This window comes from Bos javanicus, chromosome 5 (genome assembly GCF_032452875.1).
Source record: "Bos javanicus breed banteng chromosome 5, ARS-OSU_banteng_1.0, whole genome shotgun sequence".
Taxonomy (NCBI): Eukaryota; Metazoa; Chordata; class Mammalia; order Artiodactyla; family Bovidae; genus Bos; species Bos javanicus.
Window position 1 is genome coordinate 56,640,022 of NC_083872.1, and position 26,395 is coordinate 56,666,416.

The window sequence follows — 26,395 nt, forward strand, 5'->3', positions numbered from 1 at the left end:
CTCTATGCACTTTCTGTCTGTGATATTAATAATAAACACAGTAATTGCTATTTCATTGAGTGTTTTCCCTCTGCTAGCCTCTGTTCTAAATACATTATATTCATTATCTCATTTAATCCTCTCCACAACCCAGTCTAGATGGGGATTATTAGCCCCATTTTAAATATAAGTAAACTGAGCTAGGAAATGTTAAATTAGTTGCCAGTGACATTACTTGGAGGTAGCAGAGCTGAGATTCTGCCTGACCTCAAAGCCCATTATGCTCTATCTGTTCTGCCACTGGTTAACCAGTCCTAGAGGCTAAGGACAATATAGCACTTGAGGTCCTTTATCTTCTTGGCATGGGATTGGTAAAAAGGACATTTAGTAGAATTTAGGTTCTTTAGGCTAGTGAGAACTACATCTAGTCAAAAGTTGATACTCCTGAAATTATGCTTACTTCTGGCAATTGGTGAAGATCAGGAAGATCAGCCTAGACCAGTGGTCTCCTTGGTTGCTTCATTTGAAACTTTAAAAGCCTCTGGATTGAAGGTCAGAATCTTTTATAACCTGATGACATGCATTTGATGACTTACCTCCCTCAGAACACTTTGCCTTCAAGAGCAGTATGGAAAAAGGACATTCTGTAACATCCTACCCAGGACAGTGCTCACAACTCCCAGGCTAAGAGGGGAAAAGATGGTGGTGGAGAGTGGGGGGTAGGCTTGCAGAGGTGGCGGTCTGCCCAGCCATCCCCTCTGGTCTCCTGACTACGTTTTTCTGAGAATGCAGGGCTCTCTGTCCTCTGTTCTGTCACTGAGCTTCTCGCTTTCCTCACGGCACTCGTTTGTCTGCCCTTCCCTGTCCGTCCTTCTTTCTGTTCTCCTTTTCCTTCTCTTTCCTTCTTCGTGCTGCTGTGTTCTCTTTCTACTGTATATTTCTGTAAGCTCTCACCCTTTCCCTCCCTCCAGTAGCTGTAGTTAAGGTGAGAAAAAATGCTTAAACTCTGAGTTTAGCTTCGCCCTTGGGCTTTCACTTGCAAGGCCCTCTTTGCTGAGCTCTGTGTGACTTGGATCTACAGGCCATGGCATCAGTGACTAAAGAAGGGATAAGATCAGGTGCTAGTTCTGTAAAAACTCTTCTAAATTTAGCTCTGGCAAATACCTGTCTCTTCTCCTTTTCTAGCTTCCTCCTATCCCTTGCTTTCCCTCCAAAGCAATGCTGTTTATTCTGTGGGCGATTCTCTTCATCCTTACTGACTGGAAAGTACCCTGCTACATAAGGAAGCAACCTAATCCTTATCAAAAGTTACTGTTCTTGATACTCTGGTTGGGGGGGTGGGGAGCTGGTGAGGCCCCAACCATCCAGAAAACCTGATCTCCCAAACTGCATGGTCAGATGTACCCAGTGAAACCTGTCCAACACTGGAAATTTTATTTCTTTTTTTTTTCCATTTTTTTGATGGCAACTATAAACTCTCCCGGTTTCTCTTCCTTGCTGGTGTGCAGTGAGCTTGCAGTACGAGGAGAACTTAACTAGCTTAATTCTGCTCATCGATCTAGATCAGAGTTCCATTGCAGGATGGAAGGAGGAGCAAGTCAATAGAAGAGAGAGAGGAGGAATATCAAAGGGTCCGAGAGAGAATATTTGCCCGAGAGGTAAGTGTAGCTTCTGAGAGTTGTCAGCCCCTAGCTTTTAGCTCTTAATCTTTGGAACTGTGAATGGAATGAACCCTCCATATATGTTTTGTTGTTTTTTTCTGATTTTGTTTTTAACCATCAGCCAGCCCCATATTTGATCTCTAAAATTAAATGTAGCTTATTAGGAAGCTGCAGATTTTTATTCATATTATCGTTAATGCATATGACCTATAAAGAGAACAAATGGAGTGGCTGAATTTGGTAGATTTGATTAGACTGAAAATAGAAATGGTTTTGGCAGGGCTTACGGAAGGGCCCTGGATCTTGCCTGTCAAACCCTCCTCCCGTTTACCCTCTTTCACTTCCACTATCTATTTTAGGTGTCTTTGCTTCTAAGTGGAAGACTTAGTGTCCACACAGCCTGTATACATTCATCTTGTTTGGTCTGGCTCATTTTTAGGCTATGTTGGTGATTATCAGAGCACAGATGTGGCATCCATTCTCTGAGCTCCACATTCCACACGCACAGAGGGTATACTCACTATTCCGTACAGTCTTGACCTGAATAGGAAGTCTCTTTCTTCCTATATTTCTTACCTTGTTTCTTAGAATAGGCCTGCTCCATGGACCAAAAGGCAACATGAGTTGTTATGGGCAACTTTATTCTTAAGAACTGTTGGCCATATCAGATATACTTGGTATCCCTGTGTCTGGTGGCCTTTGCCTACCAGACTGAACAGAAGTATAGGAGGAATTCAGGAAAGGCAAGAGAGAAACAAATCTCCAGAAAATATATGATCCAGATAGTAGCACCATCTTACAGTCAAATTAGCAAACGAAGAAGAGCCAACCTCCCTTTGTCATCAGAAGATGGCCAATTCTAATCAATACTTAGATGCACACTGCTCCCCTCCCACTTCCTCACTCTCCCTCATCAAGACAAAAAAAAATAATGTATCTTCTCATCATCACCTAGCTCAGAAAAATATTGTCTCTAACTTATAAAAACCGAACTCCTCTATGAACTTGTTCCATTGTCTTGGAAGACACAGTTGTTCCAAGGAGCCTCACTGTGGTCAGATACACAGCAAACCTTCTGGCCTAAAGTCTGAGGAGAAGGACTCTTCTTATGTAATGTAGCCTTCCATTCTGAGTCAGAAAAACCCATCCTCCCAGTTATTCAACTGTGGCCCAGAGAGGGTTTTTCTAACTTTATCCGAAAATCAGTTGAGTGGAATGCTAGGAGAGTGGTCATTTGTACATGGCTACAGCTGGTGAGGACCCTAAATTGTGGACAGGGCAGAATGGTGGAAGTTAATAGCAAACATTCATACAGTGCTTATTATCTTTCAGACCCTGTCCTTAACACTTTGCACACATAAATTTATTTAATCTTCACACTAGGCCTATGTGATAGGTTACATTATCTTCCTCATTTTAGAAATGAGGGACTGAGGCATGAAGAGGTTAAGTAACCTATGATCACACCACTATTTAGTGAAAGACCCGATATTTGAATTCAGGCAGTCCTTGGCTCCAGAGTCAATGCTCTTAACCCCTTAAGTAAACCACCTCTCCATAGCTTGCTCTGCTCTGGGCTTTTTAAATTAAGAAGTTCCCGTGACATCATAGCATAGCTACCTGTGATGTGCTCCTCTGCTTCACTGACACATGGAAAATGACTGTTCCACCATGCCAGCCATTAGCAAAGCCATTCTGAAAGCACAAGTAACTTTTCATAGGATATTAGGGCTTATTATGTACAACACTGGAATATATCTCTATTACCATAACAAAGGAAGCTCTTCTCTCCTTTTTCTCTGATATTTAGTCTCTCAAGCCTCTACTAATATGTGTACTCTTTGTTAAATCCTTATGAATTTATCATTTTCATTTTAGCACTTCCTAACTCTTGCTGTGGTAGAGGCATCAGGAATCTCAAAAGGTCTAGGCAGGGGGAAATGGCCAAAGCCTACTATATGCCAAAGATTTCCCATGTGGAGAGGAAAGAACCTGGCCAATCAAAGGCAACTGATTAAGGGTGGAGTTGTGGGTTGCCGCAGAGGGGAGGAAGAGGCAGTCCAAAAAGAAAGGGAAGTGGCAAGAAGGGTGTTTGGATGGAAATGCTGCTGCTACAGCCTTCTCTGGAGCTGAGCTGTGTTTGGGAAAGCTGCCCCACTCAGGCTCTGCTCTGCACGAAGGCCCCTGTTCTCAGCAGCTGGACACTCTCTGTACCTTTTTCTAAGGCTTGGGAGTCCACCATAATGCTCACTTCACTCAGCTCAGTGGCTTTGTCAGGAAATGATCCCCAAAAGGAATGTTTCAGGCTTTTAATTTTCTCATTTTTTCTAGGCTCTGAAAAGTACCTGCTTCCCCAATTTCTTACTCTCCTTGGGTGTCAGGTCAGAATGTCTTTCATTTTGGCCAGTGTAGAGGACAGAAATGGGATAGAGATTGAGGATGATTTCTAAAAAAAAACTAAATTTTTTTCTCTTCTCTCCCTTTTCCCTTTCTTTGAATACTCTTTAGGACCAAGCACACCAGTTATTATGCTCAGCTTACCTATAGAGAGAATAAATTTAGAACTAAAAAGGAATTAATAGTTAGGTTAATACTTTCCTCTTTCTCCTTTCCATACTCCTACCTTCATTGACCTCTCTTTTTAAACACTCTGTGGGAAGGCTAAAAACTCTGAATGCGCTTTCCCATTAAAGGTGAGAAGTCAGATTGGGTGTGTGGGTGTGGGTCATCCTGTCCCTGCTCCCTCTCTCCCTGTTGGGGGGTGAGCTTGGTTTGAGGACCTTGGGTATTCATAGCATCATGGACACCCTTTTTGGTTATGCCATGCTGTTTTCTTATAAGTTATTTTCCGTTTTCTCCCCTTCACCTAGACTGGCCAGAACGGATATCTAAATGACATCAGGTTAGTACCACTTAGCATGTTCCCTGCTTCTCATTGAGCTTTGTCAGTGAGGTTAATATAATCCTGTAATGATGCTTTTCTTTGATGTTAACCAACAGACTCTCCAAAGAAGCCTTTTCTTCTAGCTCTCACAAGAGAAGGCAGATTTTTAGGTACCTCTGTGTGGTCTATATCTCTCCTTGTTTTTGTTTGTTTGTTTGTTTTAATTTTATTTTGTTTTGCTGTAATCTTTTCAGCGGAGTAAGTTTGCTCCATGCATGGCTGCTTGTGGAACAAGTCAGTTTGTGGTTTTTGCAACATTGGATATTTTCCCCATTTAAAAAAAATGGCTAGTGCTCAATGACTTTACTTTTATTGTTGCTGATTTCGCTGTAAGTCCTGGATAGGTGATGAAGGGGACCAAATAAGTATGTTTAGGATAGGTACTGCTCTGTTTCAGAAGTTTGCTGAAACTGAGCATTTTTGGAGGATTTCAGCATGTATTTGAAAGTGAAAGTCACTCAGTCATGTCTGACTCTTTGCGACCCCATGGACTATACAATCCATGGAATTCTCCACGCCAGAATACTTGAGTGGGTAGCCTTTCCCTTCTCCAGGGGATCTTCCCAACCCAGGAATCGAACCCATGTCTCCTGCATTGCAGGTGAATTCTTTACCAGCTGAGCCACAAGGGAAGCCTATTAAGGTAAAAGAACAGGTGTCTTTTGGCTGCTTTTTCCAAATCTATGGAAAGATGTGAAGAACTTATCCCTCACCCAGCATAGGGGAATGTTTTGTATCCTTAAGAAGGAATAGTACACACACATATTTAAAAAAATATATGAACACCTCTGTCTGTGTGGTTTTCTCTTTGGAAAATGTAACGTGTAAGATGAGCTCAGAAGGGCCTTAGAATGGACTTAGGGCATGTCCTTTATATAATTGTCCATGACTTACTCTTAATGTTGCTGAGAGCTACTGTACTAACTTCTCCTGTGCCTCATATTCTCCGTTTTCCACAAAGCAGTTGTGAGCTTCTCCCTTCATCTCAGTCTCTCAATTCCATCCCAGACAATTACAAAGGCAACGTGAAAGAAGCACTTTAGGACCATATCCTGACACCGACTCATTTTAAGTATATACTTTCCATTTTATCAACAGAAAAACTATAGAGTACAGAAAACCTGACAATTTAATGCTAGGATTCAGGTCTCACTCTTTGCAAAGGGTTTATGTCTTTTCTCAATCCTAAGCTTGATGCTGCTTTTGCTTAGTCGCTTCAGTCGTGTCTAACTGTGCGACCCTATGGACTGCAGACTGCCAGCCTCTGCTATCCATGGGATTCTGTAGGCAAGAGTACTAGAGTGGGTTGCCATGCCCTCCTCCAGGGGATCTTCCCAACCTAGGGACTGAACCCAGGTCTCCTGCACTGCAGGTGGATTCTTTACCATTGAGCCACCAGGGAAGCCCCCTAAGCTTGATATGTGCTCACTAACACACATTAGTTACAACTGTCATCCCCAGTACTTTTACTAAAGTCCTTTACTGAAGTACTTTTACTAGTCCCTTCTCTATCATCCTTTCTAGAGCTAATTAAACCATGTGGAAATTGGGATAGCAAGATTTCAACCCTTCTTGGGAAGGAGAATTATCTCCCATTCCACATCTCTGAACTCTTTCTCCTAGGCCAGCCTGCCCTGAGATCCATCTGAAAGCCCAGGCAAAAGGGCTCTGTGTCGTCAGTGGTAGTCAAGATAGAGTCCCCCTTAAAAAAAATCTTACTCCGCAACTATTCCAGAATACCTTTAATAAATAGAACTTTTAAATTAAAAGTGTGTGTGACAATGTGCAGCACTTTATAGTTGCCACAGTATACTGTATCTCATTGAATTCTCTGAATATCCTGATTTGGTGAGCTGGTTTACATGTAAAAGAACAAAAGCAAGAGAGATTAAGTAGCTAGCTAAGTTTACATGGCTGTAAGTGGCAAAACTGGGACTGACTGTCCACCAGTGTTCTTTTCACCACACTACACAAGCTGTCTATAAATATCACGCCTAATTGATTCACTGATAAGAATGATGCCCTTATTAGTGCGGTGGAGCATCAGGCTGCATCAAACTGTGCAGATAATAGCTTGAAGGAGCTAGTGAGCAGGTGCAGCCTTCTCCTGTCCAGACCTCCTTTTAAGCTACTGCTTTCCATACTGAGTTTTGATTAAAGATCTAGGTCATCTAAAATGCAGCTCCGTGGACTCTTCAGGGGGTAGCTTCTTCCTCTATTTGGGTACTAGTCCAGAGCTCAAATGATTAGAAGCTGATTTTCTCTAACTTTTAAACCTTTCTTCCCAGGTGTGTGAAACGAATACTGATATATCAGATTCCATTATCTCCGTTAGCAATAATGTGGATAATAATAATAATAACTATGGCAACTTCTCTGTTCTTTGGAAGATTCTACTCCACTGCGCCACTGATAAATAAGCTACCTGAGGTTTACTGATGCTTATTGCCACCTCTTTCATGGGCCTCTCTACCCAAGACCAATAAACAGGACTTTTCACCAGCACTAAATTTACTTGTAAAAACTAAGTCATCTCCTGTTTGTGCTATCAAGTGTGAATGTCTCTGTCCTTCACCTCCATCTCACCGACACATACACAGTCCAGTCTAGTGCTTAGAATTAGATCTAGTGACTTTCTCTAATTGCCTTATTTTTAGTGAAGTACAAAGATGTGACTAGAGATTAGCTTTGGTTGTAGAGGAATAGAATTGATCTGTCTTCCTAGTCCAGACTCAACTTAGATTCTCCAACTCTCAGGGGTGTAGTGTACTAACCCAGGTTAGAAGATCATCAGACAGTCCACATTTGAGCACTAAGCCATTACTGTCTTGGGGGAACTGGATCAGTACAGAAGTGCTGCCAGTTTGGCTCAAGTTTTCCAGGTGTTTGGTTTAAAGTCGACTCATTTCACTGCCTATCCCTGGTAGAAAAAGAACATAAGTGGCAGAATTGCTCTAATAGAAAGTATAGTGTTTAATTTAGATATAAAAGGCCATTAGGGCTTGTCTTGCAGAATTCAAGTTCTAATGTCTAATGAGCAGCCTCATTCATTGGTGCTGCTGTATTCCCACATCCCACAGACAAACACATCTTTATTGAGTCCAGTCAGTAGATTTGAGCTGTTGGCTCTTATTTCAGGTTGGTTCTGTTCCTGGAGAGTCCCTGAGTTATTCTTATGTCTTGTTTCCCATTCTACTTTGGACATCCCCAAGAAAAAGGGGGTAAAGCATTGGGGAAACATTAATATTTTCCAGTCTTCTATTCTAACTGTATAGAGAGAAGCATTGAGGTTATATGTATCAATACATTTACTTAAGATTCAGAGAATTAGCATGTCCCTAACCATCTAGGTCAATGTGTCTTAGCCCCCCATGATTGACTAAAAACTAAAATAGTGACCCTAGCAGATATTTTGTCTATTTTCCCTACAGTATCTTTGGAATAGATATTCTAATAAAGAAAAGTATTTTCTTTAATATTACCCCCTTAAGAAAAATAACTTTCTTTATTAGAATAACTCTGAGCCTGATGTCTTTGAAGAGCTGTGGGCTTTGGGATAGAGTATTCTGTTTGCTTTGGGTGGGAAAAGGAGGGAACCCAAGCTACCATGATTGTTGCTCAATTGCTCCCCGGCATACATATCAAAATTGTTATAATTGTTATCATTTGGTTTTCTTGGGTCATTAGTTACTGGAGTGGTGGGGGATCTGAAAGGAAAATTCCTGATTGTTGATTGCTTATCAATTAAGTGGCAGTAAGAGTCAACACTGAGGGTTTTCAGGCTAACCTCAGATAGCTTGAGGAGCACAGCTGTTTATAATTAAAGTGATTATAGTATCAGGCTAACCCTGATGTTTCCAGAGTAAAATAAGAGGATGAATCCCTTTTCTTAGTAGCCTTGTGCCTTACCTAGGGCAACAGTGTTATTAATATGGAGGCAGCTAGGCAGGCAGCCCCCTCCTCTTTGCCATCCTGAGTCCTAAGGATATGTTTACCTGATTGTGCTGAGGATGTCAGCCTTTAGAGACCCTGAAATAAATTGTTCTCAGATACTAACACAAGACTTCCACAAAACAGGTTGGGTTGATTCCAGACTATCAGACTGAGTTTTCTCTTTATTAGACTCAGTGCCCCTTTAGTCAATATACTCTTCTTCCCAACCCTGAAAAAGTGGCTGTAAGCAACATATCTGCTGGCTCAGACATGTGTTGTATGGAAGACCTGATGTGAGATTTATCCATGTTGTTGGCTACTCCTGCCTTCTAGCAATAGTAACTTCTTGGAGTCCTTTTGTTTCAAGAACTCTCAGAAGGAACTGGTACTCCTATGCTCTCCACTATTTCCTGCATGTGTGGGATCCCTGCAGGGCCAGGGGAAGAGACCGCAGCCAATCTCAGCATCATGTACATGGTTTCCCGTCCACCTCTGGTCTGCTGTATTGAACTAGTTGCCAGCGCACTGTCTTCCAGATTTGCCTCTGTGCTCTTTGTACTGTACTGGATCTTGTTCTGTCTGCTCCCATCAAGTCTTGGTTGGCCAGCCAACTAACACGAAGTCAGTGTCCATTCTCCCCAACCCTCACCCCTTCTCTGTTACTGAAAGAATAGAAATGAACTCTCTCCTAGCCCTTCTGCTGAAGTGGTAGGTGGGAGGTGCTCTGACCACTGTGGTCTCTGCAGGGGGAACCGTGAGGGGCTGAGCCGCACCTCAAGCAGCCGCCAGAGCAGCACAGACAGCGAACTCAAATCCCTGGAGCCACGGCCTTGGAGCAGCACGGACTCCGATGGCTCTGTCCGGAGCATGCGGCCCCCTGTCACCAAAGCCAGCAGCTTCAGTGGAATCTCCATCCTCACCCGGGGTGACAGCATCGGGAGCAGCAAAGGTGGCAGTGCAGGAAGGATTTCCAGGCCAGGTACCACAGCTTCTCTCCTTCCATCACTGCTTGTGTATCTTCTGCAAAACATCACTGATAGTTACTTTTAACAAAACACTTGTCCCATATTGTGTCCCAGAAACCTAACACAGCCAGATGAGGGGAAGTTTTATTTCTTGGATCCATTGTCCTTTGAGTTCCTTCTCTGATTTCCTTTCTAACCTTTTTTCCTAATTGAAAAAAAAAACTGATTGGGATTAGATTATTACGTGATTTCTGACCAAGACGGGACGGCCGTGTCAACCCCGGTTCAGGTTGTGTACTAAAATAAGGATGATTCTGAGGCCCCTGAGACTATAAAGAGGGTTTGTAAAGTAGAGGGAACCTTACAGTTTGTATTTTTGTAATTAATTGGTAGCAGCCAATAGGCTTGAAATTTTAAGCATCACTGCTGCAACTGCTTCTCTGGAGCCCAGTCATGGAAAAGGAACATGAGTTCCACCTTCCAGCCTGGGAGCACCCATCAGCTCTCCTGAGCTGCTGTGTAACTTTTCTCCATCGATTTCTGCTGCACTCTTAGCAGAGGGCCATTCAGCTCTTTTTACCCAGTAAGTTGCTATTTCACCATCCTCCTGCCTCTGAAGAATTTCTTGACTTTCATCCCCAAAGTTCTGTTGGTCTTGTCCTCAAAAGACATCAGTAGTGGCAAAGACTTTGCCTCTGTTTATGCTTCTCTGTTACCTCTTTTCTAATCCCACTGTCTCTGCCATTATCCAAGCTGGTTTCCCTGCTTTACCCTCAGCTGACCGCACTGTGTGGCTTGCAGGGATCTTAGTTCCCCAACCCCAGGTTGAACCTGGACCCTCAGCAGTGAACGTGCATTGTCCTAACCACTGGACTGCCAGGGAATTTCCTATTCTCAACCCTGTTTTGAGCTAGTTTATTAATCTAAAACATAGATCTAATCACATCAGTCCTCCCTTAAAAACATTCATGGTTCTGCATTTCTTGTGTAATAAAATCCAAATTACTTAATATAGCATAACTTCCTGACTCCAGTTTGCCATCTCAGTCTTACTTTCGAACGTTCATCCTCTCCTGACCCTCCAACCATTTTCTGAGTATGGCATTAGCTTTGTCTCCTCTCAGCCTGAAAAGTCTCTGTTCATCCCTCAAACCTGTCTCTTCTGCCGCTTCTTGTTTAAATCCTTCCCTCTAACCCTCCCAAGAGTTATGGTTCCTAATCTTTGCTTTCATACAACTTTATTCATGTCACTGATGCATCCTTTATCCTTGAAAGTGAAAGTCGCTCTGTTGTGTCCAACTCTTTGTAACCCCATGATCTATATAGTCCATGGAATTCTCCATGGCCAGAATACTGGAGTGAGTAGCCTTTCCCTTCTCCAAGGGATCTTCAGAACTCAGGGATGGAACCCAGGTCTCCCACATTGCAGGTGGATTCTTTACCAGCCGAGCCACAAGGGAAGCCCTTTATCCTTATCAGATTGTAATCACGTGGATGTCTATCTCCATTGGAAGATCCTGTACTGTTCAAGGGCAAAGACTGTGTTTCCTTTACCTTTGTATCCTCAGTTCATTGTACAGTGCCTCACGTAGTACATATTCTGTAAAAGTATTTTGAGTAAATGCATTCATGACTTGGACAGCCTGGAAATGAGGGGAGTAGTTGGATTATGGCTGTGTCGGGGGTGGTGTGTACACAGGCATGTACTTGGAGGTTGCCTTCAGCAACTTTTATGAGATGCTGCAAGTTGAGAAGAAATGAAAAGAGAAGACAGGTCTCTTAAGGGACTAGGAATATATACCTTCCCAGGAAGCAAACATTCATTTTTCCAGCTGTCTAATCATGATGGACAGATTCTAGGCACTCCAGGGGTTCATTTTCAAAACCTAACCTTGACAGTCAAGATGGTTATGGACACTGGGGAGTGGAAACCGGCTAAGATGAGGATTCCCATCAATAGGACATCTGAAATGCATCTGTGCTCATGCATGGATCTCCTAAGACAGTGGGATATAGACAGAAGGGGAATGACGAGGAAGACAGCAAGGAAAGAGTCAGGCCCTATGACTGGACCCTCCAGGGGTGGTATGTTCATGGCTTGTGCTTACAACTCTTGCTGGGTCTCCTCTTTGCCTTAGGTATGGCGCTAGGTGCCCCAGAAGTGTGCAACCAGGTCACCTCATCCCAGTCTGTCCGGGGCCTTCTCCCTTGTACTGCCCAACAACAGCAGCAGCAGCAGCAGCAACTTCCTGCTCTCCCACCCACGCCTCAACAACAGCCACCCTTGAATAATCACATGATTTCACAGGTGAGTCAGCACTCAGTGTTGGAGCCCCCCCGCCCCAACTCTGATTCAAGCAAGCTCTGGAAGTACAGTCATGTCTCTTGTACTGTGGGTGGCAGGAAAGATCTGTTTTTGGAGACATGCCTCTCCCTCCCCCACTTCTTGTTTGTTTGTTGTGGGAGAGAGGAGTAAGGGCAGAGGTTTGGCCAAAGGGCTCTTAGTAGAGTCAGCCTAGGAGGTTTTTTTTTTTTTCCCCCCCAGCTTTATATTTCCTTCTCTTCATTCTGGGAATTGTCAGCGGGATCTTTTACCCTATCCCATATTTCTGCTGTATTCTGTCTCCCTCTACATCCTGTGTAATTTCAAGGTGATTTTACTTCCTACGTCCATACATGGAGCTTGAAAAGATCACAGCTCCCACCATAGTCTAGCTGAATGTATTTATATGACTGTTGAGCCATAAACAAATATTTATATATTGGTGTTTGGGGAAAAGTAAATAACACTTATCAAGACTCATGTACCATAAGCACATGCTCAGTCACTTCAGTTGTGTCTGACTCTTTGTGACCCCAAGGACTATAACTCGCCAGGCTCCACTGTCCATGGGATTCTCCAGGCAAGAATACTGGAGTGGATAGCCATTTCCTTCTCCAAGGGATCTTCCCCACCCAGGGATCAAACCCGCATTTCCTGCATTGCAGATGGATTCTTTACCCACTGAGCCATCTAGGAAGCCCAACCACAAACCACCCCCCCCCCAGTGTTGTCTTTGTTTCCCATGCCATAAAAGAGCTCTCTTTCTCTTTCTGTTGTGGGGCTGTTGGACATTGGTACCAACTAGGGTTTGAGAAAGTTTTGCTTTTGTGGAGACCATGCAAGTGATCAGCATAAGAATCAGATCCTATTTTAAACTGGAACCTCCTACGTGTTTTAGGTTTAAAGTCTCTTTAATACTCTGAGGAGAACTGTGCTGAGATCTTCACTTACTCTTTTCTTCCGTGAATAGAGCCTGCACTTTCTCCTGAAATATTCTCTGGTAGTTAGGAAGCCAATATGTCTGTACTTTTTTTTGCTGCAGTTTAAGTTCTCGTTTCACCTCCCAGACTCTCTTACCTCCGTACTCAGTCCAGCTTGGCCTCAGGTAGATCTCTTCCATAGGTACAAGAAGAAGTCCTAAGCACTGATACCCCAAGAATTGGAAACTAGAGAGGGAACACTCCAGAATGGCTCATCACTACCCCATTCAGTATATTGGAAAATGAAACTAAAATAAAGAACAGTGAAGATCTAGGAAACTCTGTTTTGTAGCTTCACACACATGCCAGTCATTCCAAGTCCTTCATCTCAGTCCCTAATCAGTTTCTCTATAATAGGCCTGACTTTCTTTCTTATTCTACCACCTGCCGTCTTTCTACCACCTCATTAAGTCTCATTCACATCAGCTTACCTCACTCCATACTGAAGCATAGCATGTGTGTGTGCTCTCCCATCTGTGTCTTAATTTAGACCTGTAAGTGAGTAAACTCTGAACCTCTCCCTCTGGCCATCCCCTGCTGTTTCTGTGTATATGCTTTACTTTTTTAAGGTCCCAGTATATTTTTTTGAGTTTTCTAAAATGTATATATTTTGATACAGTTCTGTTTCCTTGTCTCCCTCTTAGTCTTCCATCTGTCTCCTCCATCCATCCATATCTAGAAACAGCAAGAGTGGGAGGGGGATAAAGAGATAAGTAAAGAGAATAACCATTTGGGACTGAAAAACTTTTAGATAGACTGTTCAGGTGACTGGCCTTAAATCCCAAACTTTTACTCAGATTCTTTCCATGCTTCTTGAGTCTTGAGGGTCAGTGGGTCAGTTGTTGATATTGACTGATCATCTCCAGGCAGTACAGTGCTAGATTAGGTCCTGTAAATTGGGGACAGAGGAACATTATTTGGTACAGAGATCTCAGAAATTTATTCTTGCACTTAATTGTGATCACAAACTCCAAACTAAAAAATCTTATGTTGGTTAATTTTGGTGTCTCTGAAGCACTCATGGTAGCTGCTAATATATATATGTATTATATATATAATATATATACCCACTATATATATATCTCCTTTTCTCTTTATCCCTTTCTTCCTCTTCCTATTGCCTTTTTCTTTCTTCCTTTCTCTTTACCCCTGTCTCTCAACACTGGTGGCTCTCCAAACTCAAGTTGTTAAACCCCAGAATACTTACCATTTAATTTCTCAGTGGTATGTAACAGGGGATGAAGGAAGTGACCACACGCACACACCACTGTGCTTACCCTAAAGCTTTTCCTTTTGAAGAAAAACCTTTAGCTTTGTAGCAACAAGCGTTTGCCCCAGGCCTGGGGGACAGTTCCGGGTAAACTATGCTCTTTCCCTTCTTGGCAGCCCCTGCTGTTAGAGCAGGCTTCCATATCACATATGAGTAGAACGTTTGAAACCAGGGAGTGATTGTGAGGATTAAAGGACCAGTGGCTACCTTTTGGCCAATTAACTTAGAGTAGACCTTATGAAAAGGAATCCTCTGAGCCTCTCCCTGAAGTCTAGTCAGCATCCAAGAGCAATGATCTAGCCCAGAAGTCACCAGTAGGTGGCAGTCATGTCCCCCAGGGCCAGTCTTTGGCTTCCCTGTGGTTCTTCAAAGTTCCCTAACTGGAGTTTGAGACTCTCCAAGAAGAGAACTGTGGCTGAGGATAGTGGTAGATTTCACTTAAAAATAGCACTGAGAACGCTTGCCTTTACCACTCCCTTCCTCAGTCAGGAGAGGATGAACAGAAGAGCATTGTTTCTTTTCTCTTCACTTTTTTTTAATTAATTAATTTCTTTTATTGAAGGATAATTGCTTTACAGAATTTTGTCTGTCAAACCTCAACATGAATCAGCCATAGGTATACATTTATCCCCTCCCTGTTGAACCTCCATCCCTCTCTTCACTTTTTATTCAAAACTCACAAACATGAGGAAAAACAGGCAGTTATTTTACCATTTCACTGTCCCTAAGGTCTCCCATTGTCCCCCAGAGAATGTAAGGCCTGAAATATGGCAGGCCATCCCTCAAGAGGAAGAAATGGATTAGGATCATAGAAAATGGGTCTAAAAGTTACCAGCACAGGTAGCTCATGCTGAGCAGGTTGGCCAGCAGTTATATTTGGAATGTCACCAATTCCAGAAAATAGGTGTGCCAGAGTTGCTGAGAGCTTATTTTCAAGGCTGTGGCAGTATCTCACTCAGGTCACACAGTCGAAAATCGAAAATCGGTAACTTTTTCCAAGATGATTTACATTGTATTCAATGCAGATATCAGGAGTATTCTCCATGTTGGGAGTCTTCTAATTTTTGGACTATCTGCCTCTTGAGCTGTTAATCCCCTCTGAAAGGGTCTCCCAGGAGATATATGGCAGGTAGATATATATCTTGATGCCTTGGTTCCCCCACAACTAACTCTTAATACTCTAAATTTGAAAGGAGGAAGGAGAATTATTCAAACAAGATATTTATGTAATTGTTTGACTTCTTCCTTTACCTTTTCCCTATTCTGGAGTGGAGTGGAAAGAACATATGTCAGGCAAAACTAGGTTCCTCTCCCTGCTCTGCCACATTAGCTGTATGATCCTGGGTATGTGATTTAATTTCTCTGAGCCCTATTGTCTTAATTGCAAATACACGTTATCTCCCTATCAGATAATTTTGAGGTTGTTATGAGATAAGTGTATGTAAATGAGCAGTGTATATCAGTGTTATTTCCCCCTCTCTTCATAGGGCTCCAGAAGCTATGACTGGAGAGCTGATGAGGTGATTGAAATGACTGGAGGGGAAGAAGAGAGAAAAAAATAACTCCCTATTAGTTGGTTTAGAACACACCATGTTCCTAATAAACAAGTCCTCCTGCTTGAGGCAAGTGAAGGAACCCAAGGAACAGAAGCTAAAACTAGGCTATTTCTATTTTATTCCTAAATCCCTCCCTGTTTGCTTATGGGAGCATTTTTAATACTGCTCTCTCAGCCTGGGGGAGCACAGAAGAATCATGGAGCAGGAGGAAGTAGCACATGAACTGGCTTATTTTTCCTTCTCTGCCCTCGGGAGGGAGATGATCCTTGTGAATGAGCACTCCTTCAAGAGAGCTGTGGTGTGAAGTCAGGAGCCTGCCTGGGAGAGCTGAGCTAGACCTTGGATGACCCTTCCTACTGAAGCAGGAATCCCTTCTCAAGGCGGGTTATGCTCCCCAGGAATCCTGTGCCCAGGAAAAATGCTTAGGGAAAAAGCTGTGTTTAGAATCAGGCGGCAAACCCTGGATCTGAGAGTCCTAAGATTGTAAACAGCAGCTACAGAGTTCTGAGTGGCTAACGGGGTAGTGTCTGCAGTGAGTCTGTACTGGTAGGGGAGATTGCCTGTTTGTCAGAGACCAAGTCCAGGACTTGGTCTCCAGCCTGCTCAGCTGCCTTACTCTTCATGTGAAATTTCTCTTATAATTAACCTTGTTGTTCCTTCCCTTTCCTTCCCCTTCTCTGCCTCACCTGCACCCCCACCCCTGCCTCTCCTTATACCTCCCTTTGCTCTTGCCTTTCCACATGTCTCACTGCTGGTCCACAGCCAGTCCCGGCTCTGCAGCCCTCTCCGCAGCCTGTTCAGTTCTCTCCAGGCTCCTGTCCCCAAGTCCTTCTGCCAGTCTCTCCGCCCCAGCAGTACAACATGGTATAAACTCCATTCCACCTTTTTGTCTTGTTCATGTGTGGCCTGTGTCTATGGGCATGTCTGGGTCAGTCTGTGACAACCTTGCAAAGCAGTTATGCTTTTTAGAGAACCATTGTTAGGAACATATTTCTTCTTTAGGAGCTGGCACAGGCTGAACTATACTTCATTTCTAGTGACCTCCTCACAGTACTTTAGGCATCAAAGATGCCTAAATGTAAGACAGAGAACAGAGTTCCTCTGAGTTTCAGGAGTGGGGAACAAGATCAGATGTTGATCTAACTTGGGCTCCTTGTCCTCTCTGCCATGTGCCTTCATCTCATCTGCTCCCAGGCCATGGTGGAGGAACTCAGTTTATTCTGTACTGTAGAGAATGATTCTCTATAATTCCCTTTAAAAATAAAAACACAGTTGCATATTTCTCTGGTACCACTGGTAAAAGCTTCAAATGTTTCCCTGTTTTACATAAAAAATATCCTCTTCTGTTGTATAGCATGTGCTGTTTAAATTGTTTGTACCCTGACAACAAATCCTTTATAAAGATCTGGTCTGTCTCATAGTTGGTGACTTCTATCATGGTTATAGGAGCCCTGACTTTTTTCAAATTTTGTGTTAATCACACCTGTCTGCTTTTTCACTAGAATCCCTTCTTTTCTCCCACCTCTTAGCTCCATACTGAAAAGTTCTAGAATATGAACCTCAAAATAGTAACTGCAATCCAGTGCTCTTGTCATCTGTTGCTCCCCACTAAGTTAGCAAAATAGCTAAGATCAGATCCCTGAAAATTGAGTGAAACCACAGTAAAGTACTATCTTTTGTTTCTACTAGTTTCATTTGCAGAACTTCTGCTCTGCATGTGTATGTGTATGTTGATTACTATGCATGGAGCAAAAGAGATGAAGTTAAAGTTAACAGACTAACCTGTCACCATACAAGTGAGAGATGGAACACCCTCAGCCTTGCTGGTTGGAGAAGAGGGCTGAGAGAGAAGGCAATTACAGATTAGTCAGTCAGTCTCTCTCCCCAGCTCAGCTGCTCACCCTGGCCTCCTTTCAGAGGTGAGAATTGGAAGTGGTTTCTGAAGAGCAGGAGAACACTAGGCAAGTGTCAGAGAACAGAGGTGGAAATGACTTCAAGAGGGAGTAAAGAGATAAGCAGCAGGAGCTGGGATCCCACCAGTCTTTCCAATGCATAGGCAGAGCTGGGGAGCCACATGAATCTACTGATCAGCCACACAAGGTGTTATCTGGGTCCTTTATTATAAAAAAGAGATTTATGACAACATATAGGCCCTTTGCATGGTTGGAGGCATGAGGAAGACAGGAAATGGAAAGACTTAAATAGTCCTGTTTTTTCTATATATAGAAGTTGTATCATTGCTCCCATCTCCCCAGGACTAATTCTAATAAAGATCATAATCAGAGTGGCCATTGTTACCTCATATGTGGTAGGGACACTGGCTCTGGAGTTGGGCTTCAAACAGCTTTCGATTCATAGCAATTTGAAATACCACATGACAGAGGCTTAGGGCTAAAAAGTACCTCCCAGGGCACAGAGGTAGGAATATCCCAAATTGGTGTAAGGAAGGAAGGCGGTAGAGAGGGTTACTATTTCTGTCTGTCTGTCTGTGTTGAAGCCAGAGACCTGGGGCTTGATATGACCTCAGTCCTTAGGTCTCCCCCACTCTCTCAACAGGCAGATGATCTCAGCAACCCCTTTGGACAAATGAGCCTTAGTCGCCAAGGTTCTACTGAAGCAGCTGACCCATCCTCAGCTCTGTTCCAGCCCCCACTTATCTCCCAGCACCCTCAGCAGACTAGCTTCATCATGGCTTCTACAGGGCAGCCCCTCCCTACTTCCAACTATTCCACCTCTAGCCATGCACCACCTACTCAGCAAGTCCTGCCACCCCAGGGCTACATGCAGCCCCCTCAACAGGTGAGTGGTTTGGGTTTCCAGTCTAAATCATGAATTCAATTTATCCAGTATTATAAACCTTCTTTTTTCCTCTAGTTTAGACAGACCAGAGGAGATACCTGCCCGCTACCCTCCTCCGTTTCCCCACTTTTCTCTTGCGAATTGTCTTTGTAGTCAGAAACATCTATCAAATAACACAAGTCCTTCCTCTTCTGTTTCAAACTTGTACACTAATGCTGCAATTGCAAACCCAAAATATTTGTTTACAGACTTCTGGAATTGACTGTGATGTATTTAATAGTTAGGGGATGTTGGGGCTGAATTTGAGGGGCTTTCTCATACATCTGTTTCCTCTCACCATAGATCCAGGTGTCTTACTATTCTCCTGGACAGTACCCCAACTCCAACCAGCAATACCGACCTCTGTCTCACCCGGTGGCATACAGCCCCCAGCGTGGTCAGCAGCTGCCTCAGCCATCCCAGCAGCCTGGTAAGAGGAACTGTACGGAGGCAGCAAGTAAGGGAAGGACAGCAACTGGGGAAGAATTACTTTCCCTGTTTAAAAAGCGGTGGGGAAGGGGAGTAGTGGCCGGAATGGTTAGGGTCCTAAAAAGGAACCTGTGATCTCCAAAAAAGAAGGAAAATTACTAAGAGAGTGTGACCTCCTAAACATTGTTGAGGCTATGCTGATGTCTTCTCTGCTTTGCCTGTCCCTAGGTTTACAGCCCATGATGCCTAACCAGCAGCAAGCGGCTTACCAAGGCATGATTGGGGTCCAGCAGCCACAGAACCAGGGCCTGCTCAGCAACCAGAGGAGCGGCATGGGGGGCCAGATGCAAGGCCTGGTGGTTCAGTACACTCCACTGCCTTCTTACCAAGTGGGTGCATTCTGAATGGGGAAACCACCCAGTTCTTGGGATGAGGAAAAGGAGGACAGTTCCCACGTCTGTCCTCGAGTCTGACAACTCGAACACTAACGCTGTTCACTTTACCTCTAGCACTTTTTTTTTTTTAACCTCTAGCACTTTTAGGTTTTCTTTCTCTGAAAGAAGGTCAAAAGAGTCTGAGAAGAGTCTTTATTTAAATTGTTTGGTCTTTATACCATGCAAATGAGTATATGCCCAGAAAAGTAGAATCTAGAGAAAATTAGGCTCCTTCCTGTACATCAGATGCCCAAAGGTGACGTTTGGACGAGGGGGAAGTGGAGGTAGCACTCAGCGTTTCCTTTAGGTGAGGAGAGTAAGAGGATTTCTAAAGGTAGGGAAGGAGGTTAGAGTGTCCCTGTCCAGAGATGACTAAGCTGTTTTTTGGATGACTTCGTTTCGAGTAAAAGTGGTCATTCTTTTCTTGTCTTCACCCAGGTCCCAGTGGGTAATGACTCACAAAATGTGGTCCAGCCGCCTTTCCAGCAACCCATGCTGGTCCCTGCAAGCCAATCTGTGCAGGGGGCCCTCCCAGCAGCGGGTGTTCCAGTGTATTACAGCATGATCCCGCCAGCTCAGCAGAACGGTACAAGGTGAGGGCTCCCAGAGAGACGGGGTGCATCTCCCGCAGACCTTTAGCAACTTTTGCACCATGGTTTTTATTCCACTGGAAAAGAAAAGCAGGGGTAAAGATCCCAGGGGTAGGGACTTCCTGGTGCTCCAGTGGCTAAGACTCAGTGCTCCCAACGCAGGGGGCCTGGGTTCAGTCCCTGGTCAGGGAACCAGATCCACATGCCTTAACTAAGACTTGGTGCAGTCAAATAAATAAATGTTTATTTTTTAAAAAGATCAGGGGTACCCCCAAGCAGTTAGAACATGAGGGAGTTCATTCTCCTTGTTAATTTGATATTTGCATAAGAATTCATTAGCAGGAAAAAATTCCTACTTCAGAAACAGAGACTTTATAATTTCCCCCAATTTTTGTTTTTCTGAACTATGAAATAAAGACTGCTTATTATTTTAAAAAAGCAGTTTGGTGTATACATATGTAAATTTTTCCATGTACCTCTATAGCCATGGATGAATCTGAGTTGTTATCTCTTTTGTCTGTTTATATATCTTAGTATGTTGTTGTTTAGTTGCTAAGTCATGTCCAACTCTTTGCGACCCCGTGAACTGTAGCCTGCCAGGCTCCTCTGTCTGTGGAATTTCCCAGGCAAGAATACTGGAGTGGGGTGTCATTTCGTATTCCAGGGGATCTTCCCGACCCAGGGATCGAACCTGCATCTCTTGCATTGGTGGGTGGGTTCTTTAGCACTGAGCCACCAGGGAAGCTTGTATATCTTAGTATAATGAATGTAATTTTAGAGATAGAAGTTTATCTTAGAAATATCTAGTGCACTCCCCTTGTTTTATTTTGTGCCCTTCTTCTATAAATGAGGAAATTCCAGCTAGAGATATTAAGAAACTTACTCAAAGTCATACAACTAGTTAGTAGAAGCACAGCTGGGATTAGAACTCAAGTCTGGGCCTATGTTGATGTATTTCTGTGTCTCTCAGTGTACATATGTTTATTTCTGTCTTTTTTTTTTTTAATGTGTCTTGAATTTTGTGAGGTTTTCCCGTTTTTCTTTAATTGATGATCTGTGTTTGCCATTAAGAAAATATCCTGTATCTCCTTAGTTGTTTTTTCTGCCCATCTCTCTCTAGCACTCTAGCCCTGTGTGTCTGTTTTTGGCACTCTCTTTGCGTTTCTGTTGTGTTTCTGAGAGAAAGAGACAGAGAGAGAGAGAGTATGTGTATTTGTGTGTGTTTGTGTGTGTGTGTGTGTACACGTGCGCATACACTCGCATGAGTTATGTATTTGGTGTTTCTACACTGTTGGGAAGAGCATGTGTCACTAACATTCCATCTGTAGCACTGATTAGCAGCTTCCTAATTGAAAGATGATCAAGTACAAATATATATAATTAACTTTGAACTGATGAGTGATTTTAGAAATTGCATGGCAAATTGGTCTGGGAATGGCTTGGAGCTGCCTTGGCTTCCCACAGGGGAGGCCCAGGAGGCAACAGCTGTCTGCCGGGAGCTGTGTTGCTCCCTCTACTGCTTTACCACTCCCCTCTTCTCCATCTCCCCAGCCCTTCTGTGGGGTTTCTGCAGCCTCCTGGCTCTGAGCAGTACCAGATGCCTCAGTCTCCCTCTCCCTGCAGTCCACCACAGATGCCACAGCAGTACTCAGGTAAGAGCATAAAGAATGGAGGGGTCTTGGGCACTGGTGAGAGCAAAACACTGCTGAAGGACTTGTGCTGTAGAACTGGGTAGGGCAGAGAAAGCTCAGGGATTGGCTCTGTCCCCAGCTGTGACTTCATCAGGAGGAAAGACCAAAGTCCTGGCTGACTGGTGTTTTCCAGAGGTGTTGAAATTGACCCCCTCAAGAGGTGAGGTGGTTTGCCTGATCCCTACCCCCTGGGAACCACATGTCGATTGGGTTCCTTGTTTCCTTTCTCTCTCCTTTGTTTCTTCCTCTCTGCTAAATCCAGCACTATGACTGGATTACGACGACTCACATGCCTTTACAACATAAAGTGCTTATATCTCTGTCTCTTGCACTCATTCTTCCTGTAAATAGCTTTTCTTTTCTCTTGGGAGTGTGAGTGAGGCTGATAAAATGCTTTTAAAATTGTATCTTAGATTTGTTTAGCAATTTTTCATTTGTACTCACATACATTGTGTCCTTTTAATTCTCTCCACAGCTTTGTGAAGAGAAAATTTAAGACTCAAAAGAGGGATAAATTTTGTGTAAGGTCACAATCCTAAAGCTTGAACTTGGGTCTTTTCACTTTCTGTAACCCCTGCTACATCCTCGGACACATTTTCAACAGGTTTCTGTACTCCGTTCCTTTCCCTCCAGTGGAAGGAAAAAGGCCTTCTTTGGAGGGGCCAGTTATCCCAGGTGAATACACTTAATGGTACACAGCTTGTCTGTCTTTGCCTAAAACCCCCCCAATATACCAAGAACAACTGCTGTTTCCCTTTCACCCTACCCTGACATATCATTGCACTGCATTTAAATTGACTTCAGGGGTTCTGGAGACAAGGGGGTCTTAAGGTAGCTTCCAGCCTTCCTCATTCCTCTCTACAGTGGGAATGTCAGAGTGCCCTCTTCTGGTGAGATAAGGTATTTTGCCAGTTTTTCATATTTTAGAAATGGAATATTTTTCACATAAGATTTTCTGTACTCTGTGTTGGGTGCTGTGGAATAGATTCCAGAATCAATCTTGCTCACAAGACCTGATCAATTCTTAGCTTCAAGGATTAATAACTTCTGCCTTTATCCAGACCAACCATGGATCTCTTACAGGCTGAGGTTTTAAAATTCAACAACCCTTACTATTTACTCCATTATTGGTCTCTCCAGCTGTATCTCCTAGTGTCCGCCAGGGGCAGTTGACCTTGAAATTCCCAATGGGGTATGGAAATGATAGAAACTAGCTCCAAGAACTGCTGTAGCCTGTGGTGGTGCTTGATACCGCAGGGCATTTTCTCTCCTATTTGTTAAGATAAGTGTGTGCGTGTGCATATGGGTATAGTTGTATGTGAATTTCTGTGTAAATCCTTAGTGGTATATCAGTATATCTACTGGGTCTCTGCATTTATACCTCTTCATATACAAATACAAGGTCTTTGAATTAGAAACAAATCAAGTGAAAATAATTTTGCAGTACCTACTGTGGACCTAATGATAAGTAAACTGAAACAGCTACTGGTTCTGAAAGTTGGCACTAGAGATCTGGACTGGAATTGGAAGGAGATGATCTAGGCTCTTCCCCAAATTAATAGAAATAGACAAAACCCTCTTCATCATCTCATTTCTTTGCTGCTTTAGAATTTTCTAGTATATTTCCTTTCTTTCTAGCCACCCTGATTGACGTAGGCTTCTGACTGACCCCTTGTACTTTTCCTAGATGATGACCCTCTATTCTACCCACATCATCTAAGAGACCTATTCACCATATCATTGATCTTAAAAATCTTCAATCCCAGGTCATGGGAATCTTAAGAGGAAGTGGAAGAAAAGGAAAAGTGCTTCTTTTGCCTTCCTTTCCAGTTTGGCCTTTACTGGAAAGCTAGAAGGCCAGCATTGCCCACAAGGGCTGCTATGTCACCTTCAGAGGACAGTCACCCGCCCTTCTCCCATGTAGCAGCATGGTCACTTTTCCAAAAATAAAGGCAGGGATTAGGATTGACTGTTCCTGGAGCAACTGTTCTGGTTTATTAATACATTTTTGTAGTTGCCCAGTTTACCCCCAGGCCGGGACCTTAATTCCTTCACTATGATTTTAGATATAACCATAACCCTAGGAAATAGTTTTCTCCCCACAGAAATAATGACTTGCAGGTCCTTTGAGGTTTCTGCAGGCTTGTCTTGGGAAGATGCACACAGACATGAAATGGCAGTGAAACCTATGCACAGACTCCCAACTCACAGTGGCACAGCAGCGTGGCCAGAGTGAGGTACACACAGAAATAGCTTCCCACGTCCTTACTGGCTCATTTTGTAGCTGAGGGCTTTCCAAAGCAGAGATAACTCTTTTCTCTCCCCACTTCCTGAAGATAACCCTCTCCCCCACCAAAAAAGGGAAAAAGACGAAGATACTGTAGGATTATAGCCTGTAATTTGGGAAAGATGCCTGAGGGATTTTATTTCTCTGGACATTCCTTTCCATAGATTTCATTCCAGATGGTAAAGAAGAAGCCTTATCAGTTTTCTACCTCAGTGATTTAAAAAAAAAAAAAAACAACTAAACAAAAACCAATTCTGCCAGACATAAATGTCATCTGTTTATATTTATGGGGTTTGCTCTGCCCAATCGACCTTTCTGCCCAGGTTTAACGATGCCACTTAAAAAGCCATTCACACGTCCCCTCTCTTTTCAGAGCTTTCAAGATGAAATTGATTTCCTTATTCAATTCCCTTCTCGCACTTCCTACTCTAACCCAGGCTCTTTCCCCCAGCCTGATAATATGGAAATGCTGTCACTGGGCAGTGCTGTGGGGGGTTTTGTTTTGTGAGATTTGGGCAGTTTTTTGCCATGTGCATTAAGAAGTGGCCACAGTTCAGCTGCTAATGGATGCCACCTGCTTCTGGCTTGAGGATGAGAAGCATAAAAATCAGCTCATCAGCAGAGTAGTGCTCTCTGTCCTCGGCTGAGTGAAGGAACAACGCTCCGGGCCAGCGGGGGAGGACTCAGTGTTAGGAGGAGCTCAGGAATGAGGCTGCGACTGAGAACCCTGCCTTTGTTTTTGTTAGGATCAGAGAAAATACTATGAGGACTTTGTTCTCTTCCCCACTCCACTTTAGACCCCTAACAGCTCCGTATGGCTACATGTCGGCCTTATAAGGAGCATCGACTGCCTTGCTTGTGCCCATACCCCGCACATTCACACATCCTCTACCCTTTCCTGGCCCAGGGCATTAGGCTTAGGTTATATGTTGCCTTCCAGAAAAGCTGTGGATTTGATTATTTTTGTGTTGGCCCCCTCAGCAATTTGAAGAAGGTCAGTTGCAGTTTTGTGGCTAAAGGACATTGGCGCAGGTGGGGCTCCTAGGATGGGAGATACAGTGCCCAGAGCAGCTGAAGTAAAGGGGGAGTTGTTAAATGCATGACACTTCACCACTGCGCAGTTTTCCTATGGCCCTTCTGCAAGCTGTGTTGATGAATACCCTGTCCCCTCTGGCAGGGGAAGGGAAGATGTGAGCCTGTCGTTCTGAGTGTTTCTGCCCTCTGATTAGATGAACCCTAGAGGATGGGGGAGGGGCACACATTGGGGACTAGGATACAACAGATGCTGTGTCTCCTGAGCTGTTCTCAGACTTCCCCCCACTTCTTCTCCTTTCCTTTGACCGATGCTACCTGAGAAGAGCAATCACGCTCACTTCCCAGCATGACTGGTGCCCAGGGCAGAGGCTGTAGCATTTCCTGTCATAGGAAGCAGTGTGATGGTGGCAGCAGAGGCAGCCCCCGGGCGCTGAGCCAGGAAGCAGCACTGCGGCAGGTTTCCATCTAGCGCGCCCAGCCCCGTGTCGCTGCCACCACACACACACATGAACTCAGACTGTCCATCCACAGGAATACGGGCTGCGGGCCAAGAGCAGACCCTCACGCTAGACAATCCCCTGTGGGGAAGCGGAGCTCCTGCCCGTCTCCCCCAGCAGGAACTGTCCGTCAGACTGCTCCTCCCTGACCCCATACCTTGCTTTTCACCGTGCAGAAGATTCAGGACTTAGTATTCCTCCTCAGTGAGCCCTTTCCTTCCCCAGCCTGTGAGAGGGTAAGACTACATCCATGGTTGCCTGGACTAAAACCCCACGGCTACATCTTGTCAGTAAAATCTTCCGAGGGTCTCACCCTCCCACTCCATTCCTGCTGTTGCTGCTCTAACTCATAACCACTGTGTTCTGTTTCAGTAGACTTCTAACTACTCTTCCAGTCACTAGTCTCCCCCTCCCTTCGGCCATCTTACATTTGGCCACTGGGGTTAGCTCTCTGAAGCACAAGTCCTGTTTGCAACACCTCTGGGTTACAACCCTTACCTGAATGTGCTTCGAATTCTTGACACCAGCTATTTGTTTAATGTCCAACTCTCTAATAGACTGTTCATTCCATTGGGGTAGAGACCAGTTTTTCTGTTGTTGTATACCCAGTGCCCGGCATAGGAACTGGTAAATGTTCCATAAATGTTTATTAGATAAATGAAGAGATGTATCTCATCCTTCCCCTAGTACTTCCCCTACATAGCTCCTGGGTCTTCCTTAGCATCTTGAATTATTTGTCATTTCCTGAATGTGACATATATCTCTACGGCATTCCCTCTACTTGAAGTGTTCCAACTCACCCTATCCTTGCCCAGGAATTAATGTCTGGCTTAGTGAAGCTGTGCACATTTATCTTCTCCAGAACAACCAGAGATCACTGACTTACCTGCAGCCATTACTAGAAAAACCTGCACGTGCCTGCAGCCCTGCCCCAAGCTCCAGACTGGGACCTGTACCATGCCCAGACATTTGAGCGATCTGAT

The 26,395-nt window shown here is 43.9% G+C and overlaps 1 protein-coding gene across 22 annotated transcripts in view; it reads left to right on the forward strand.

Annotated features, from left to right (window-relative positions):
- The window catches only part of R3HDM2 (R3H domain containing 2), a 162,680-nt gene that overhangs the window by 130,518 nt on the left and 5,767 nt on the right, over positions 1 to 26,395 (forward strand). For 7 of the 22 annotated variants that reach the window (XM_061416720.1, XM_061416721.1, XM_061416719.1 and 4 more), the window contains 12 exons: positions 1,542 to 1,637; positions 4,511 to 4,542; positions 4,641 to 4,694; positions 9,264 to 9,496; positions 11,621 to 11,790; positions 15,543 to 15,575; positions 16,374 to 16,475; positions 18,168 to 18,410; positions 18,753 to 18,879; positions 19,107 to 19,267; positions 19,751 to 19,905; positions 21,454 to 21,554. In XM_061416720.1, the coding sequence (XP_061272704.1) occupies positions 1,542 to 1,637; positions 4,511 to 4,542; positions 4,641 to 4,694; positions 9,264 to 9,496; positions 11,621 to 11,790; positions 15,543 to 15,575; positions 16,374 to 16,475; positions 18,168 to 18,410; positions 18,753 to 18,879; positions 19,107 to 19,267; positions 19,751 to 19,905; positions 21,454 to 21,554 (1,507 nt within the window). Of the gene's footprint in view, positions 1 to 1,541; positions 1,638 to 4,510; positions 4,543 to 4,640; positions 4,695 to 9,263; positions 9,497 to 11,620; positions 11,791 to 15,542; positions 15,576 to 16,373; positions 16,476 to 18,167; positions 18,411 to 18,752; positions 18,880 to 19,106; positions 19,268 to 19,750; positions 19,906 to 21,453; positions 21,555 to 21,672; positions 24,129 to 26,395 lie in introns of those variants that run through there. The other 15 variants (XM_061416732.1, XM_061416731.1, XM_061416733.1 and 12 more) reach the window with 13 other exon arrangements.